The sequence below is a fragment of the Nelumbo nucifera genome, chromosome 2 (genome assembly GCF_055504915.1).
Source record: "Nelumbo nucifera cultivar China Antique chromosome 2, China Antique-T2T, whole genome shotgun sequence".
NCBI classification, from domain to species: Eukaryota; Viridiplantae; Streptophyta; class Magnoliopsida; order Proteales; family Nelumbonaceae; genus Nelumbo; species Nelumbo nucifera.
In genome coordinates this window covers 16,487,786-16,507,678 of record NC_142650.1, presented here as the reverse complement: position 1 = coordinate 16,507,678, position 19,893 = coordinate 16,487,786, and the positions used below count along the sequence as shown (strand labels likewise).

The following is a 19,893-nucleotide window of genomic DNA, read 5'->3' as shown; positions in this document are numbered from 1 at the left end:
CAATAGATTGACTGGTGACTACTTTCAATTTTCAACCAAGATATGTAAAACATGGATTGTTTAGCCACTTTTTCCCACAACAACGTTTCATAAAACTGGATTTAGAACATAACAGTTTGCCAAAAAAATATTTAGAAATAACAAAGGTGCTAACTAATACTGTTTACTATTATTTTTTTACAGTTGCTTCGAATTGAAGAAGAGCTTGGAGAACGAGCAGTTTATGCTGGTCTTAATTGGAGATTGCCATGATCTTTCCTTTCAGGTTTTTCCCTTTCATTTTTCTTCTATATACCTGTGTAGTAAATCTGAGAGTAACTAGCTGTAACGGCATGCTAGTACAAGCTTTCAATAATTTTTAATTTTTTTTCCTGTTATGGTGTTTGTAGTTCCTGTGTGACAGTGGGAACTCACAAGACAATGTTTTATTGGTTTATTCTATAATTCGTACCACTGCTAGAAATAAATCTTTTCTCTAATGGAAGAAATAGAAATCCTTGTTTAACTGGTTTGAAATTGGAAAAATGCAAGTGTCCTTCCCCCCGGATGGTCCCCTTAAAAAACAGGTTTGAACCAATTATTCAAGGCCACACTGATCTCGAGGTTTTCTTAACCCTGTAATGTTCAGGTTTTCGGTTTACACTGAAGAGGTCATCAGGATTTGATTCAGAACAAAATATGAAAATAACGGTTGATAATCATGGCAGGTTTTGTAGAAAAAGTGATACACAGTTCAGGAGAAAACAAGGTTTTGGGTCATTTATATTCATTTTGGATCAATGTCAAGTTGCAACTCAGGAACTTAATTGATTAGTTACGTTTATTGGGTAAATTAAACCCCAGTGTACCCTAGGCCTACGCCCTACGGTGTATGCGGCGGTGTGGCCTGGCATTCTTTGGACCTAGACTGTGTAACTCAGCTCAGCACGTTTACTGGAAATTAGTGTAGAGATTGGGCACCCGTATCGCCATGCCAGTCATTACTCGTTAATAGCAACCGAAACAAAGCTTCCGGTAACCAATGTTAATTGTTAAGGCTGTTATAAGGTTGTTTTTGGACGTTATCCAACCTGATAAACGTTGCAACCTGGATCGTTCTCTTTCTTTGACCGGTGTAGCTATCCATGCCGATGGGAATATGGGATGATGGCCATGAATACGAATTCCGATTTGCTCCTCACACAACACACCTTACACTAACCTCATAGCACGTTGCATCCGTGCATGGAGAATATCTTCCATGAATGAGGTTGCAAATGCTATGCGGTTGCAAATGCTGTAAACCTGAGGTTGGTGTGAGCCACGCTCTATGAGAAGCAAATCTTGTCTCCATTAGACCTGTTCATGGGCCGGGTGGCCCGACGGGCCGGCCTAGCCTGGCCCGGCCCGGCCCCTGGACGGGCTTGAACAGGCATTTTGGACTGCGGGCTTAACCTCGGGCCAAAAAGCCCGGCCCGCATAAAATTCGAGCCGAGCTCAGACTTTGCCAAAATAGCCCGGCCCGAGCCCGACCCGGCCTAATCTATAGTTAAACCTAAGTAAAAGCCCTATGTGATGTCCATTTGAATAATTTTTTTTATTTAAGAATGTTGTTGATTCACTTGTAGGCCCATTGTTCATTTAAATAGGGGAAAAAAACATCTGAATTAAAATAGATAATGTCTATTTGAATAGGGAAAAATTTGAATTTCTTTTATTAGGTCGGGTTTTGGGCTTTTTATCAGGGCCAGGCTCGGGCCCAAGTTGTAGGCCCGTTGGTTGGGCTGGGCTCGGGCTCGAGCCTAACATTTTTCTGTTAATAAAGAGTAAAAGCTTGGCCCGGCCCGGCCCATGAACATGTCTAGTCTCCATGAATACTGCGTTGAGGCGAGTATTTTTCTACTACCTGAACATGCAATTATGCAACCCCAATTCCCAAAGTTCAAAGTGGAAATGAAAGAGTATGGAAAGACGATTTTAAGAGAAGTCCTTGCTAATCTAGGGAGTCACACTTGCTGAACTGTTCTTTGTTGGAGTTACCCTTCTTTTTGGTGTCTCTGGCCATGTGCCATTTGTAGAGGATTCTTGGGGTTCTTCCAGACATGTTGTAAAAATAATAAAGAAGGCAGAATGGAACTTATCGGTAATTGTTTTCCAAATCGAATTTGCAGTGATGTGATGTTGTAGAATCTCGAAACTGAGAATTGTAGGGAGAAGGAGGGTTGAGTCGTGCCAATTGGTCACTCTCCTTGAAACTGCATTTTCCCCCTACAGTGCAGCCTGGTGATCGTAAATCGGTTGTCAAGATAAAACATCCCACATGCTTCTAGTAGGCGTGCACTCGCTTACCAAACCTCCGTGAACCAAAGAAATTTGATGCTCATATTTACAAAGAAGATAGAGAGTCGAAATTTGTTGTGTGTAGACTATGTCGAACAACACACCTCTTATAGAGTGCTCTCAAACCCAAATGAACACAGATGTGTCCATTCAAACAGGAGCCTCTTTAGAACAATGCACCTATTCGAAGAGGCACAGGGAGGAAGAAAACGTTTTAATTTAAAAAATAAATTTGAATTCAAAGAAACAAAACATTTTATTCAAAATTCAAAACTGGTTAAAAGCAAAAAATGATTCGGTGTATCGTACATCCGCACTCGCGCCCTCACCCACGCCCACGCCCACGCCCACGCCCCATTTAAGAAAGTTGTTTTCACATCCATTTGATGAACTACCATTTGTAGATGGATGCTATAGCAAACAAAACTCTAATTGTTGTTAACCTTGCAATCGGGGAGTAGGTGTCAAAGAAGTCTACATCTTTCTTTTGTCTAAACCCTTAGCAACTAACTTGGCCTTGAATTTATCTATTGTACCATTTGGTTTTAGTTTTTTCTTAAAAATCCACTTACAATCCAGTGCTTTAGTTCTAGGTGAGAGATCTACAAGTTCCCAAGTGTGATTAGTGATTGAGGAGTCTATTTCACTTTTTATGGCTTCTTTCCAAAATACTGCATTAGGTGAAGTTATGGCTTCCTGATAGGTTATTGGGTCCTTGTCCACCAGAAATGTGAACATTCTGTCACTCAAGTTTGTTTCTCTTCTTTGTCTTTTACTTCTCTTTATGTCTGGTTCTTGCCTAAGTGAAATACTGACTCCTTGAGCACTCGATTGTTCTTGGTTTCTGGTTTGGTTTTGGAAAGGTTCCCTATTTGTTGTTTCTTTTCTCCAAGGAAAGATGTGCTCAAAGAACTCTGCATCTCGGGACTCTATTATTGTGTTGTTTTCGACAACATTATCAATTGTTTTAATTACAAGGAACCGATAAGTCGCACTATTTTGTGCATATCCAATGAACACATAGTTACAGGTTTTCAGTCATAATTTCTTTCTTTTAGGTTCAGGTATTCCAACATTTGCTAGGCAGCCACAAACTTTTAGATAGTTCAAACTAGGTTTTCTGTTATGCCAAAGTTTAAAAGGTGATGAGGGAGGATTTGGCTCTCCAATGACATTATGACACCTGGCAACCTCTTGGCAACTAAGTGCAGCCTCTTAACAACTAGGCAGCTCGCTATAGGCAGCTCGCCACAGGTAGCTCACCATCTTGTAGCCTGGCAATTCACAACAACTAGGTGACACCCGGGACCACTTTGGCAACAACTTGCCTTTGCTAAGATGATGGTGTCCCATAGGCACGGCCTAGCCTAGGCACCGACCTGGCGGCCTGACACAAGCGCCAACCTGACAACCTCGAGGAACACACCTCCGTACCCCGCATTTCACGGGATTGTGACTTGTAACGGCTATATTAGCTCACCTACTCCCCGAGTCTGACGAGAAGGGACAACTTTACCGTTTGATGGCATTTCACCCACCTAACATGCAAGCCAGTCCCATCACAGCTGGAATCCAGGAACTGCTCCACCTAACCCACAAGGACTTCAGTATATAAGGACCTCACCCCCCCAGGGGCGAAGGTATGAGGCAAAAATGCATAAAGGTATGTGAGGATGATGCGAAAAGGGATGGGTAACCTCTACTCTCTAGCTTTCTCATTCTCTTATCATCTTCAAGCTCTCTACTACTATATTGCGCTAACTTAGCCATCAGAGTGACCTCACCGGGAAAACACCCCCGGGTTCTCTGATTTAGTTCTCGCAAGTCCCTTAGCTCCCGCCACTTACAAAGATGAGCAGATCATCGCTAGCAGGGAGTAGACAGTTCAGTTTTCATCGTTACTGGTAGCCAGATCACCTCTTGCCGGTAGCAGTCGGGGGTCACTACACTAGGGAGCTCGTCATCAAGGTAGCTCACCTCCAAGCAGCTCATCAAGGTAGCTCACCTCCAAGCAACTCATCAAGGTAGCTCACCTCCAGGCAGCTCATCAAGGTAGCTCACCTCCAAGCAGCTCATCAAGGTAGTTCACCACCAGACAATTCGCCACCAGAGAGCTCCACTTCAGCCTCTGAGTCACAGCCAAAAAATTGACACATCATGAAAAAATGATACGTGACCGGAACCCGTCACATCAAAAGGTATTTGTCCTTTCTTCTTGGGTGGTATTCTATTATATAAGTGACAAGTCATTAGGATTGCTTCCCCCCACAAATTCAGAGGTGCACCTGAACTAATTAGCATTGCATTCATCATCTCTTTTAGTGTTTTGTTCAGTCTTTCTACAACTCTACTAGATTCAGGTTGATAAGGGGTTGTAGTTTCATGTATAATTCCATTTTCTTCAAAGAATTTTCTAATGGTTTGTCCATCATATTCAGTCCCTCTATCTGTTCTAAGTCTTTTTATTTTCTTTCCAAACTGGTTTTCTACTTCAGTTTTGTAGTTTACAAAAGCTTGATCAGCCTCATCTTTTGATCTAAGTAGATCTGCTTTTGCATATCTAGAGAAGTCATCTGTAAATGTTATATAGTATATTTTTCCTCCTCTAGCTTCATGACATTTAAGGTCTCCTAGATCACTATGTATAAGGTGTAATAATTCAGTTTCTTAGTGAATTTTGCTTCTACACATACTTGGCAATTTTCATTTGTAAAGTTAATTGGAACATTTGAAACCCCTAATTTACATAATCATTTTAAATAAGGAGTACTACGATGTCCTAGTCTAGCATGCCAAATATTAAAAGATTCAACAATATAAGCAGAAGAAAAAGCATTTTTATTCATAACAATATCAGAAATATTCAGTACAATCAATCCTCCAACATTGTATCCTTTTCCAATAAAAACATTATTTTTTGTTAACACAACCTTGTCTACCCCAAATGTGAGATTCAGTCCTAATTTGCTGAGGAGTGCTCTCGATACCAAGTTTCATTGGATCTCTGGCACATGCAGCACATCATTCAACATTAGAATTTTTCCTGAAGTCAGTTTCAGGAGCACATTTCCTTTGTCGGTGACCTTCGAAGTTTGTGAGTTTCCCATGAAGACTTGCTCTCCTTCAGACTGAATTGTATACTCATAGAAGGAATTGCGTCCCCACATATGTGCTTGGTAGCACCAAAATTCAATACCCGCTCCTTCGGCTTATCAACTAAGTTTGCCTCAGTTACCATGGCTGCAATAACATCCTTAGTCAAATTGACTTTCGGTTTCCCAAAGTCCTTTCGGTACCGACAGTCCTTCTTGTAATGCCCGGGTTTGCCACATACATAGCAATTTCCTTTCTTTTGTTGCTTCTTGAATTTCTGATCATTTTTCACATTCAAGTTCTTTTTGAATTTTGCAGTCTTTTCCTCAACTATATTGGTTTTGAAAAACTAATCCTCATCTTTCTTTCTGTTCTTTTCTTCTATCAGACCACTACTTGGTCCAAAGTAATGTCCTTCCTCTTATGCTTCATACTAGTCTTGAAAGCATTTCATGTATGTTGTAGTTTCTCTATGAGAGAACCAACAATAAATTCATTTGGCAATATCATGCCTTATTTTGCTAGTTCCCCCACAAGAACCTGAAACTCATCTATTTGGGCAAACACGTCCATGTCTTCTTTCATGGTGAAGTGCAGGAAGTTGGCAATAAGAGTAGACATTATAAAGCTCATTGGACAAACAGTTGAGGATATGGTTGGTGCAGAGGTGGTCGGCTGTAGTCCAGTGTTCTACAACAACAAAACGGGTTGATTCCTCCATGTTTAGTGGGTTGGTTCGGTCAAAGCAAAGGTTACCCCTAACTGCTCTAAGGCAAATAGCAGGTGTTGTCTCCAATGCTTGTAGTTGGTTCCATTGAAATGTTCAATCTTAGAGAAGTCAGGAACTATTGACAGTATTTGGTTCCTCATGAAGGGGTTAGCAGGGATGGGTTCCATAAATGTGGTTTTAAGATTATTGTAAAAATAATAAATAAGGCAGAATGAAACTTATTGGTAATCGCTTTCCAAACCGAAGTTGTAGTGATGTGATGTTGCAGAATCTTGAAACTGGGAATTGCAGGGAGAAGGAGGGCTGAGTCGTGCCACTTGTCACTCTCCTTAAAACCGCATTTGCCCCCTACGGTGCGGTCAGGTGATAGCAAATCGGTCGCCAAGATAAAACAACCCACAGGCTTCTAGTAGGCGTACACTCACTAGACCTCCGCGAACCACAAAAGTTTGATGCTCATATTTACAGAGAAGACAGAGAGTCGAAAATTGTTGTATGTAGATTGGGTCAGTCAAGACTCCTCTTATAGAGTGCTCTTAGACCCGAATGGGCACAGAGGTGTCCGTTCAGACAGGAGCCTCTTCAAAATAGTGCACCTATTCGAAGAGGCACAGGGAGGAAGAAACCGTTTTAATTTAAAAAATAAATTCAAATTCGAAGAGACAAAATGTTTTATTCGAAATTCAAAACCGATTAAAAGCAAAAAATGTTTTGATGCATCGTGCGTGCGCACACGCACACGCGCCCATACTCCGACCTGGCTCGGCGCGTGTAAAAAGCACCCCCAACCCCCCCTCCCCCCCCTCCCTTACATGCATGGAATATCTATAGTGCTCTCCTCCTATTGGTCCCTACCCATAGAGAGAGCAAAACTACAAATATACTTGTTAGAGTTATCCGAATAATGGTAGATTAGTCAACTCACCTTGGTTAAGTTATGAGCTTATGTGGCAGTCTTATTAGAGGTTCTTTGTCCCATACTTAAGTAGGGGCAGTTTAGTCATTGTACATTTAATTAGAAGCCTAATCACTATTAAGAGGTCGACTGATAAGGTTTAGCTATCAGGTTCGACAGTTCTTTCATCTTCTTCTTCTTCTCCTTCTCTTTCTTCTTCTCCTTACTGGTTCGGACTACTGTAGCTACAGTAGAAACATGGTATCAGAGCGTGACAACTTCAGTTCGTGATAACTTCAGTTCGTGCTTCAGTTCTCTCCTTTTCTTCTCTGGGCTGTCAATGGAGAAAAGTGGTTCATCCCAGGCCTGAAACATCACAACTCTTATTTTTTCTGGTGCACAGAACCTCCTTTCCTAAGAAAACAACTTCAGCAGTGAATGGTTGGCTGAAGCTCTCAAACGAAGGTTGGTTATCTCTCCTATGTGTGTTGTTGGTATTTCTGGGTTGAAAATCTTCAAGAACTTGAGAGGACTGATCAGAACCTAGAGAACTAGGTTGGTTGTTGCCCTGGTTCTTGGAAAACTTCCAAGAACAGGCTGTGTTTACAGTGACCAAATGGTGTAAGGGCTGCTACTGTAGGTGGCCGAATGGTGCAAGGTGTAATGCAATGTATTGTGTGTGACAGCTATGACTGTGTGGTGGTGCTTGTGATGCACAAACTCTGTTGAGTAGTTGTAAGAGAGCTTGCATGTGGTTAGTAAGTGCTGAATTAATGTCGGTGTAGTCTGTGTTTTTTTTTGTGAAATCAGTAGTGGTGTGGATAAGAACAAAGCCGTGTGTATCTATCATTGTGTTTAGGGACTGCTGTAGGTTCTGGAACATCAAACTCTTGACAGCATCACTTAGTTGGTGATTGGGAATTCAGATTAGAGGCAACATTGAAAGAGTATCATGGCAGCAATGGGAGATGACTGTAGTGATCAGAAACCTAGTGTGGTGGTTTCCTCTGACTATCTAGGTGTACAGATGACCTCAATTAAACTGAATGGTGAGAACTATGTTCCATGGGTCAAGTCGGTGGAAGTTTTTCTCAAGGCAAAGAGAAAAGTGAAGCATGTGAAAGAAGATAAACCACCGGCTGACTCTCTAGGGTTTGATGATTGGGAACAGGAGGATGCTCAAATCATGACATGGCTATGGAACAGTATAGAACCCAAAATAAGTGCCAACTTCATGTTCTTAGATATAGCTAAGGACATATGGAAACATGCCAAGAAGCTGTATTCTGGGCAAGATAATACTACAAGGGTATATCAGCTCTATCACGAGTACTTTGGTCTGCAACAAGGAAATAAAACACTAGAAGAGTACTATGCCAGTATGAAGAACCTCATAAATGAACTCAATGTCTATCATCCTCTCACTCCAGATGTTAAGGTTCAGCAACAACAGAGGGAACAACTAGATGTCACAAGGTTCTTAGTGGGGTTGAAATCAGAGTATGAACCAGTTAGGGCCCAAATATTGGGGGGCTCTACCCTTCCTACACTTGAGGAAGTGTTTGCTCGGCTTCGCAGGATTTCTTTGGGACAGACAGAGAATCCCACACAGTCTGATAGATCAGCTTTTGTGACAGCCAGAGGAGGTGGACGTGGTACGAAAGGGGGAGGACATGCCTCCCGATGAGGTCGTGGTGGTTCCATATTTGGCTGTGGTGGTGGTCGTGACTCAGGGGGAGGCCGTGGCAAAGAAAAAGGCAGCTCTACAAGGAAGTGTACCCACTGTGGTAGGGAAGGACATTCCGTAAATTTCTGTTATGATCTTCATGGCCGCCCTCCCTCTAAATGGGCCAATCATGCTGTTGCTGGTGGGGTTGATGTCAGTGATAATCAACAGGCAGACCTAACTCCTTCCACATCTACATTTGTTTCCGGAAGGGAGATGGTGAGTGTACCGCGTGATGAGTATGAGCGGTTCCTTCAGTCCACTTCACAGCACACTACTGCTACTCTTGCCCACTCAGGTATAGCTTGCATGTCATCTAAAACCTCTCCTTGGATTATTGACTCTGGAGCCTCTAATCACATGACCGGGACTCCAGGTGTGTTCTCTTCTCTCTCTGAAACTTCCACATCTCAAACTGTTACCCTTGCCAATGGTTCCTCCTCTCCCATCTGTGGTGTTGCAATGTTGACATGGCTTCTCTTTCTTTATCATATGTTCTAAATGTCCCTAAGTTTCCATTCAATCTTATGTCTGTTAGTAAATTAACCAAGAATCTTAACTGCTCTGTTACTTTTTTCCCTTCCTCTTGTGTTTTTCAGGATCTCAAGACGAGGAAGAAGATTGGTGGGGGGCATGAAGCTAGTGGATTGTATTACCTTGACGGTGGTGGATCGTCAGTTGCACTTCAGACTTCACTCACTTCTATACAGTGGCATTGTCAACTGGGACATCCTTCTCTCAAGGCACTCAAGATACTAGTTCCATCTTTGAGTCATTTGTCAGTGTTACAGTGTGAGTCGTGTCAGTTTGGGAAACATCGTCGTGTTTCCTTCAGTCCTAGAGTTGAAAGTCGTATGTTGAGTCCTTTTTCTTTGGTTCATTCAGATGTTTGGGGCCCGATTAAAATAGAGTCATAATGGTTACAAGTATTTTGTCACTTTTATTGATGATTGTTCAAGAATGACATGGATTTATTTAATGAAAGAAATGAGTGAATTATTTTTCATTTTTCAAAAATTCCATGCTGAAATACGTACACAATTTGGTGTTCCAATCAAAGTTCTTCGTTCAGATAATGGTCGTGAATATTTTCTAACTTCCTTTCAACAGTATTTAGAACAACATGGCATCATTCATCAAACTTCTTGTGCATCTACTCCTCAACAAAATGGGGTGGCTGAACGGAAGAACCGTCATCTCCTTGAAACAGCTCGGTCTATTCTTCATCATATGAGTGTTCCTAAACGGTTTTGGAGTGATGTTGTACTTACTGCGTGTTTCCTCATTAATCGGATGCCCTCCTTTATTCTTCATGGTCGGTCTCCCTTCTCTATCTTGTTCCCCACCTTATCTCCCTTTCCATTAACACCTCGTATCTTTGGTTGTGTGTGCTTTGTTCACAATCTGAGTCCTGGAATAGACAAGTTGGATGCACGCTCCATTAAGTGTGTCTTTCTTGGCTACTCTCGGACTAAAAAAGGGTACAAGTGTTACAATCCCATTACTCGGAAGTGCTATGTCTGTCCTGATGTCACGTTTTTTGAGTTTGTTCCCTTCTTCTCAGGAACTGAAGCATCTTCGTCTCCACCTTTACTTCCTCTTCCTCTTCCTCTTCCGGTCAGTGATCCCATTCCGGGTGTTCCTGTTGGAGTTGACTCGTCACCTCATCCAGTGCAGATCCCTACTGAATGACCACCAATTCGGCAAGTGTATACACGTCGAACGACACCGGCCCCTCCTCCAGCTTCTACCTTGTGTGCGGATCTTGTCGTTGCTCCTGTTGCTGAACCTTCAGGACTTGACCTACCCATTGCCTTACGGAAAGGTAAACGTAGTTCTACTCTCCATCACATTTCCAATTTTGTTTCAGTATCTCGCCTTTCCGCCTCACATCGCCAGTTTGTTTCACTATTGTCATCTATTTCCATACCTAACAATGTCCAAGAGGCTCTTAGTTCACCTGGGTGGAGGCAGGCAATGGAGGAGGAACTCTCTGCTCTTCAGCATACTCACACGTGGAAGCTCACTACTCTTCCTCCTGGTAAGCATGTTGTGGGTTGTAAATGGGTGTATATTGTTAAATACTTGCCAAATGGTAGTGTGGAGCGTCTGAAAGCCAGACTTGTTGCTAAAGGGTATCCAGAGTTGTATGGAGTGGACTATATGGAGACCTTCTCTCCAGTGGCTAATATTAGCTCTGTCCGTGTGTTAATTTCCCTGGCAGTTATGTATGATTGGCCCTTATTTCAACTTGACATAAAAAATGCCTTCCCTCATGGTGACCTTATAGAGGAGGTATATATGGTGCAACCACCTGGGTTTGTTGCTCAGGGGGAGGCTGGTAAGGTGTGCAGACTGAAAAAGGCAATTTATGGGTTGAAACAATCGCCTCGTGCTTGGTTTGGGAAGTTTAGTGAAGTGGTGAAGAATTTTGGAATGAAACAATGCCAGGTTGATCACTCAGTGTTCAGTTATGACTCAAAAGCTGGAAAGATTTTATTAGTGGTCTATGTGGATGATATTGTCATAACTGGCAGTGACAAATTGGGGATCGACAAACTCAAGGTCTTTCTGCCAAATCATTTTCAAACAAAAGACCTTGGGACATTGAAGTATTTCTTGGGTATAGAAGTTGCTAAATCAAGACAAGGTGTAAACCTGTGCTAAAGAAAATATGTTCTCGATCTATTGGACGAAACAAGACTGTTAGGTGCAAAACCGACTAAGACTCCTATGGAACCAAATGTTAAGTTGAGCAGTGATATAGGGGAAATATTTGATGATCCTATAAGGTATAGACGACTAGTGGGGAAGCTGAACTATTTGACTATCACGAGACCAGACATCTCCTTTGCAGTCAGTGTGGTGAGCCAATTTATGCAGAACCCTCGTATATCTCATTGGGATGCAGTTCTTAGAATTGTAAGATATTTGAAAGGAGCTCCGGGCCGTGGGCTATTGTATAAACCAGGAGGAAAACTTGAAGTAGTTGGGTACACAGATGCAGATTGGGCGGGCTCTGTGTCTGATAGAAGATCTACTACAGGTTACTGCACATTTCTTGGAGGAAATCTTGTGACGTGGAAGAGTAAAAAGCAGACGGTTGTGGCTAAAAGCAGTGTTGAAGCCGAGTACAGAGCCATGGCACACACTACATGTGAATTAGTGTGGTTGAGGAATCTCCTACAAGAAATCGGGTTCCACATGGATAAACCTATGAAGTTGTACTGTGACAATCAAGTTGTGCTCCATATCTCATCCAACCCTGTTTTTCATGAGAGAACAAAGCACATAGAGATTGATTGCCACTTTGTGAGGGAGAAGGTTCTTATTGGAGAGATAAGCACAGAACATGTAAGCTCAGATGATCCGTGGGCAGATTTGTTTACAAAAGCCTTAAGCTCAGGGAGAGTGAACTATATATGTAATAAGCTGGGATTATATGACATATATTCTCCAACTTGAGGGAGAGTGTTAGAGTTAGCCGAATAAGGGTAGATTAGTAAACTCACCTTGGTTAAGTTATGAACTTATGTGACAGTCTTATTAGAGGTTCTCTGTCCCATACTTAAGTAGGGGCAGTTTAGTCCTTGTACATTTAATTAGAAGCCTAATCACTATTAAGAGGTCGACTGATAAGGTTTAGCTATCAGGTTCGACAATTCTTTCATCTTCTTCTTCTTCTTCTCTTCTTCTTCTTCTACTCCTTCTCTTTCTTCTTCTCCTTACTGGTTCGGACTACTGTAGCTACAGTAGAAACAATACTCAACTTCCACTCCTTTTCCAAACAATGTGGGACAATGAGTCTTCCCATGCACTCAAGGGTGGAAAGAGGAAAAGACAAAAACAAGAGAGGGAGGAGAGAGATTCTTGAATTTTTGAATCTCCCTCCAACACATGTTTTGAAAACCAGACCGGAAATGGAACTGTTTTGACCATTGGTTCTTGGGTCAAATGGTTCGACCGTCCAATCTAAAGCTTTGTTGGATGGTTTTGGGGTCCAAAACTGAATCCAGACTCATGACTAGTTCTCAGGTCAACTGGTTTGATCATCCAATCTGATACAGTTTTCAAAACCATGCTCTCAATGGTCAATGGTTACTTGCTCAACAAGTTTAGTCTGTTTTTTAATGTGTGAATTTATCTCACTTTTCTTGTTGTTTGAATTCCTTGATATTGTAATCTAAGGATTTTATCAACAATAAGTATATTATTTTTCTAACAATTAAGATCTACATTAATGTGTTTTCTATATTTATACCAGCAAGTCATATGCAAATGGTTTGGATTGAATATAAATTTAATTATGTTTGGGTTGGCAAATTTGGGTTTTCATATCAGTAATGAATTTGGTGTAGACCAAGTCCCTTGTCTAGTGGTCAGAGAGAGAGAGAGTCTACCAATCATGTCTCAATACTTCATACTTCAAATAAACCATTAAAAGTATATGTTTCTTCTTTTTATTTTACCATTAAAATATGGGTTTCTTATCATCTTATGTATGTATAACTTATTCATAATCTCTAAAATTAATATTCAGTATCATTGATATATGTTTTGGAAGTTATTTAAACTTTTCTGGCATATCCATTTAATTTTTTATCATATTCATGCTTTTTTAAAATGTATATTAAGTTTTCATTGTCTTTTAAAATTGTGTTTTTATACTCTTTGCATTTCTAATACTTTGAACTTTCTTTAAAAAAAAGACCCTGTGTGATTAAATTTGACCTTTTGGAAACCTACAATTTCCGGTTTCCAGTGGGTTATTATTGCAATATTGATTTTGTTACTGCATGAAAGCACCGTTCCATTCATAACAGCCGTCAAGATGGGATCCATAATAGGGCTATAATCAGATTGGATCCAATTGCATCCGCATCTACATTCGATCATCAAATTTATAGATCTGCATCTGCATCCAGTTAGCATGTTAGATTTAATCTGGAACCATCTCAATATGTTTAAAATGACAAAAAAAATAAAAAAAAGTTTTAAATTTTAATTATCTTTAACATATTTATATATAATAAATGTGTATAAATATAACATATATATTAAAATTATCAATTATAAACTATATGTACCCTAAATATATACATAAAATAATGGTTTTTATCGGCACCCCATCCGATCCCATTTATCAAATGCACAATTCTAACATCTAAATCTAAGAACAATAAAAAAAAATGTAAATCTAGGATAATCAGATTTGAAATTGAATGGGATATCGAACTTTGAGAATCCATTAACACCACTAATCCACAAATCCACAATTAGACAAAGGGATTGATTCAATACTAAATATTGAATCCCGGTTCTGTGGTGATTTGCTTCTTACCCCATGTGTTTAATATCATAGAAGTTGGTGCAGATCGATTTATTAAGAGTCACTTGGCGTTGAACATCACTAGCTAATTAATCACTTCAGTTCTTACTTGGGTTATGACTTGGATCCATGTATGATAAGCAACACTGTTCTTTCCTCCTGTGGGCAGCTGCACATACACATTTTCTGCCACTGCTATCCAAGATTTTGACTACTTCCTCCTCGTTGACAGGTTGTTTAAGAATTGAAAGGTAGGCAGGAAGCCATTGAAGACCATGGATATCATAAAAATTGCATGAATAAATTAATATTGTATTTCTTTATGAATATTACAATATGATACCTATGATACATATTATATATAATACTTTATTTTATGCATAAAAGTCATAAGCCCATAATCAGGCTCAGAATGTGGGCCGGGCCTAAATTGGCCCAGGTCTTAGCCCTTATCACAGGTGCTAAGTTGCTAAGTCCTGTCCGGCCCTGCCTACGATCACCCTTATAAGGCCTGGCCTGTCCTGGGCTCCTAACATAGTGGGTGTTTGACATCGGTGCTGGGAATATTGTACCAGTTTTTTATAAAAACGGCGTTGGGCATGTGGAGTTGTAAGTGTTGTAAGTATCGTTTTCTGAAAATGGTGCTTATTTTTTGTTCGTAATCGATGCTATCACATAGGCGTTTTCTGAGAAAACAGCATTGGTTTTGTTTGGTACCAATGCTGGTAGCAACATTTTCAATATTGATCTATATTATCCAATGTCTAAGATGATACCACATCATTGCACCACTGACAGCAACATACCGTTTTCTCATAAAACATTGAATTTGGTGTTGCTTCATACCACACTTTCTAGATTTTCAAGACATGGTCTGGAATAACATTTTTTTCTGGAAAAACGGTACCAACCAAGAAGGCGTTGTTTGAAACCGCTTTCTCTGATGTGGCGCCTACGTTCAGCTAATCTGGGCTTTCACATATAACCAATATTCTTTCTTTCCCCTTTACATTTAACGAAAAAAAATTTACTTTATCTGAAAATATTAAACATGTAAATTGCATAAAGAATTCACGCTTATCCAAGTTCCTACACTCATATCACATTGAGATAGAAGAAAAACTACCAAAATCAATGCAATTGAAATAATATGTGAAAAAGATTCAACAAAAGAAAGAAACAAATCTACTATCTAAGCGAATCAATTCATCAAATTCCAATTGAAATAGGATCTATACAAGAAAAAGCACATGCAGTTTGCTGGTTATTAGGGGCATCTCAATCAAAATATGGCTTTCAAAATAAGTTTTGTATTACATAACATGAAAATCTTATATGTGGCAGCTTAATTAGTTATGGTCACATTAACAGTTAATGTTCTAAATGTTCGAACCGAAAGCAATTTATGCTCCATTTATACAAATGCATTGGAGTGCAAATTCTGTTTCATTTTTGCTTCAATTTATATTTTCTTTTGGCATCATTTGTTTGCAGTGCAATTTCATTTATATTTATACTAATGCATGACACTGCAAATGAGAAGAATGCAAATTCTAGTTCACTTTTACTTTGGATTTCACTTCAATTCAGGTTTGATTTTCTTCTGAAATGCAAACAAACAAACAAAATAAGGCAAAGGCTGAACAAAAATAAGAATTACTAAAAAAAATGAAAATCATTTGCACTTCCTATACTTTTACATCGGTGCAAATGGAATTGCGCTGCAAACAAACTAGCATTTGTTTCAGGTTTTATTTTGCTTTATCTGCATTTCAAACAAACAAAATGAAGTGAAGCTGTGAAGCCTAAATAAGTAGTAGAAGAAAATTTGCACTAAACTCATTTTTACTCCTATACTTCTACTCCAATTAATACAAATGAAATTGCACCGCAAACAAATGAGGCGTTAGGTGCAGTGCAGCTGTAAAAGGCTCTACAGAGACACTTGAGGTTCTGAAAGGTCCTACAAGGCGTGAAAATCTTAGACATGACAGCATAAGAGGAGCCGGAAAGGGCTCTTCATTGACAATTATAAATGATCTAAAAGGTCCTAAATGTATGATTTGAAAATCTTGCACATGGAGCTGGAAAATGATTTGAAAATCTTGTGGTGATATCACAATATAAGTGGACAAAGGGATCTTCTTACTGCACTGCTTACTAAGGCTGTTTTTGGTTTGATAGAAAACAAAAGAGATAAAGAAAGTTGAGGGCGTAAAATTCCTCGAATTTGCAATGCAAATTTGAATTAATATAAATTTTGTAACTTGTTCAGTTTGTAACTATGATTTGTAGGCCTAGACAAGGGTGGGTGCGAGTTGAACCAAGCCAAGCTGAGCTGAACATCAACATATTTGAAATCGGCATGACAGAAAAGCATACGGCTCAAGTTCAGGTTCAAGCTTGAGTACTCAAGTAGAAATATTAGATCAAATTCGGTTCATCTCAAAAGTTTTTTTGTTTGAATTTAGGCTTGAATTCAACAGTGAGTCTAGCTTCATATGAAAATTTAAAATTATACATGTAAAAAGTTATTTCTATCGAGCTAAACTCGAATAGTCGAGAAGCTTATATATATAATCAGTTTATATGTGCCAACCAGTTGGCCAGCTGGGGTGTTATGTTTGAACTCGCAACTCAGGTTCAGTTTGGAAGGATTACAAATACGAATATATACAGTGCAAAATCTTATATTTTAAACTATTTTATTTGTATTTATATTGTATATATTTACATTTTTACTCTTTCCAAACTGAGTCAAGCACAAGACCTCCATAAGCTGAGTTTCATGTTATTTGAGATCAGCTCAATTAGGAATTAAGTCTATATATTGGTCTCAAGCTCAGCTTGAACCTCTATTTAGACTGAATCAAATCAAGCTGTTCAAAAACCGAGTGTGAATGACTCACAAATAGCTTGATTTGTGCCCAGCCCTACCTGATACAAAATTTGGATTTTTCTTTGATGTATTCATTGGCAGTGCAAATTTTGCATCTCCAAAACTGATGTAAAATTTACACACCTTGCCTCCTACCTCAATATTTGAATTATTCGAATTTGATTCGATTATATCGAATCTCAAATTCGAAAATCAGTTTTTTGAATATAGTTAAAACCCTTAGAAAGCAAAATGCAAAAAGAAAAAAAAAACAATTTTCAAATATAAAAATGTCCACTTCAACAGTAAGTTTTACCGTATATCAAAATCTTTCCCATTTTGCTTGGGAAACCTATTTTACCCATGGGAAAATACAACCTAAATTTTAAACTATTATTATTATTATTATTATTATTATTATTATTATTATTATTATTATTATTATTATTATTATTATTATTATATATGTCGAATTGAATAAGGTCATATTCGAATTTGACCGATTCAATATTTGAATTATTTGAATTTGATTTGATTATGTCGAATCTCGAATTCGAAAAATCGGTTTTTTTAATATAGTTAAAACCCTTAGAAAGCAGAATGCAAAAAGAAAAAAAAAAAACAATTGTTAAATATAAAAATGTCCACTTCAACGGTTCATAAGCTTTTTTTTTAGTAATACAACAGTTTAGAAGCTCACCACCTACGCATTTGCAAAAGGATAAAAAATAGGCATTCCGCTGATAATATTGCTCCTAAAAGTTTTACCATATATCAAAATCTTTCCCATTTTGCTTGGAAAATCATCATCATCATCATCATCATCATCATCATCATCATCATTATTATTATTATTATTATTAGGGTAAATTATAAAGACCCCCTTACTTTGTTTTGCAGCAAATACCCCGTGAGACAAAGACCCCCTTCTGTTAGTCTTTCATCCAAAAAGGCCGTTACAATATTTTTTAATCTCTATATTATCCTCGGACAGTGCACTAATCTCATCTACCTCGATTTTTTTCAAATTTCTCTCTCCCAGATTTTTTCAAATCCAGAGTGCACTATTCATGATACACTAACAGATCTGGAGGATAAAAATCCGGTACAAATTAGCGGCCTTGTGGTGTGAAGTATAGTCACAAGTTCAATTTCGAACTATGGCCTGGTGGATACACTCCCCTAAGAAACGCATAAACAGCATACGCGTTGGGCTCATTCAAGCTACTCCACAACTTCACCCGATCCCCGAAGCTCCTAAAACAGATTTCTGCAAAATACACAAAATCTTCCCTACAACAATAAGCACCAACAAAATCAAAGTCCCATTTTCTATTTCCAGTCAAGCTCTCTTTACGATTTCATCACAAGATTTATGACAGTGAGACACAAACGCAGACTTCCCCAGAAATTTGTGTTTTATAATTCATAAAATCTAAACTAGATTCAGATAATTAGAGAAACAAATGTTCATGGGCTTACTGTATTAGAGGGCTCAGCCATCCCCATATCTGTCCTCCAGTTCTTGTGGCAGGTCGTACTGATACAAGGTCACAAACGGTTCGGTCCCTGCTGACACAAGCCTAAATTTGTTACAGACGATAAGAGGAACACAGGAGTCTAGGAGATTGTCTATCAGAGCAGATTTGGTTAGAATTAAATTCCAAGTCTCTGACTCACCTCTCATAAGAGGTTGCTTAAGATACTGTTATAGAACGCGATCCCCGTAGGATTAACGTCTCCAAACCTCCCTCCTACAGCATACTAGCAGCTTAGTTAAATGGGATTTATCATTTGTGAAGAAGGTGCACATGATTTATCATTTATGAAGAAGGTGCAGCTTGTCTATGATACTGTTATAGAACGCAATCCCCGTAGGATTCACGCCAGTGCACTCCAGATTTTTATCCTCCAGATCTGTTAGTGTATCATGAACATAGCACTCTGGATTTGAAAAAATTTGGGAGAGAAAGAGAAGGAGAGAGAAATTTGACAGATGAAATTAGTGCCGCTAGTATTAGTGTATGAGGCCGGGGAAGATGAACAGTGTTTGTTTGTTCAAGGATAATATTGGGATTAAAAAATATTATAACGGTTTTTTTAAAGGAAAAACTAATGGACGAGGGTCTTTGTCTCACAGTCATAATACAAAGAACGTATTTATTGCAAAACAAAGTACAGGGGGTCTTTGTCACAGACCCCAAAATATAGGAGCGTCTTTATAATTTATCCTTATTATTATTATAGTTAACCAATAATGGCATCCTGCAAATCATTTTCTATGATAAAAATAAAGTCCGGATGCTCTTCATAGACCATTCCTTATACCGACTTTACAGCATATATCACACACATTGAACATCTTCCTAAATACACGATGAGATGTGGCTGTGAGATCGGCGTGAGGAGCAGATTCAATTTGTAGAAATAAATGAAACCTGCCATAAAAAACAATTTAATAAAAAAAAGTCATAAAGAGCATGAGACAGGTGAAGGCAATTATAAATTACGACTTACGAGACAGATGGAAGACTGTAAACGTTAAATGCTTTCGGTGGATCTCTGTAGCAGTGTATCCCGTACTGTGTACATTGTCCTGAATTAGTGAATTCCTGACAACAATAATAGTGTTTTTATGTTGGGTTCATAATCACAGCGAAGCACTAATAGAGATAGGCACTGCACAAATTACTACACACTTTAATAGACCATACACAAGCAACTGTTATTTGTTAACTGTTTTCAAATCCATGGACCATAGATTGATTGAAATAGATAATACATATTATATTTATACTATACAAAAAAAAAGAAGCATTAGTTTATACAAAGATTTTCATTCTGAATTCGGACAAACTAGCTGTCGGTGAGAGAATCCAGAAATGAACACCATGCTCCTGGTAACACATTATCATTTCTCCAT

At 38.9% G+C, this 19,893-nt stretch overlaps 1 protein-coding gene across 3 annotated transcripts in view; it reads left to right on the top strand.

Annotated features, from left to right (window-relative positions):
* The window catches only part of LOC104597028 (cytosolic enolase 3-like), a 41,707-nt gene extending 41,240 nt beyond the window's left edge, over positions 1 to 467 (top strand). For all 3 annotated transcript variants that reach the window (XM_088899140.1, XM_010258413.3, XM_010258414.3), the window contains one exon: positions 184 to 467. In XM_088899140.1, the coding sequence (XP_088755266.1) occupies positions 184 to 252 (69 nt within the window). In that variant the 3' untranslated portion in view covers positions 253 to 467. The remainder of the gene's footprint in view (positions 1 to 183) is intronic.
* The last annotated feature ends 19,426 nt before the right edge of the window (positions 468 to 19,893 follow it).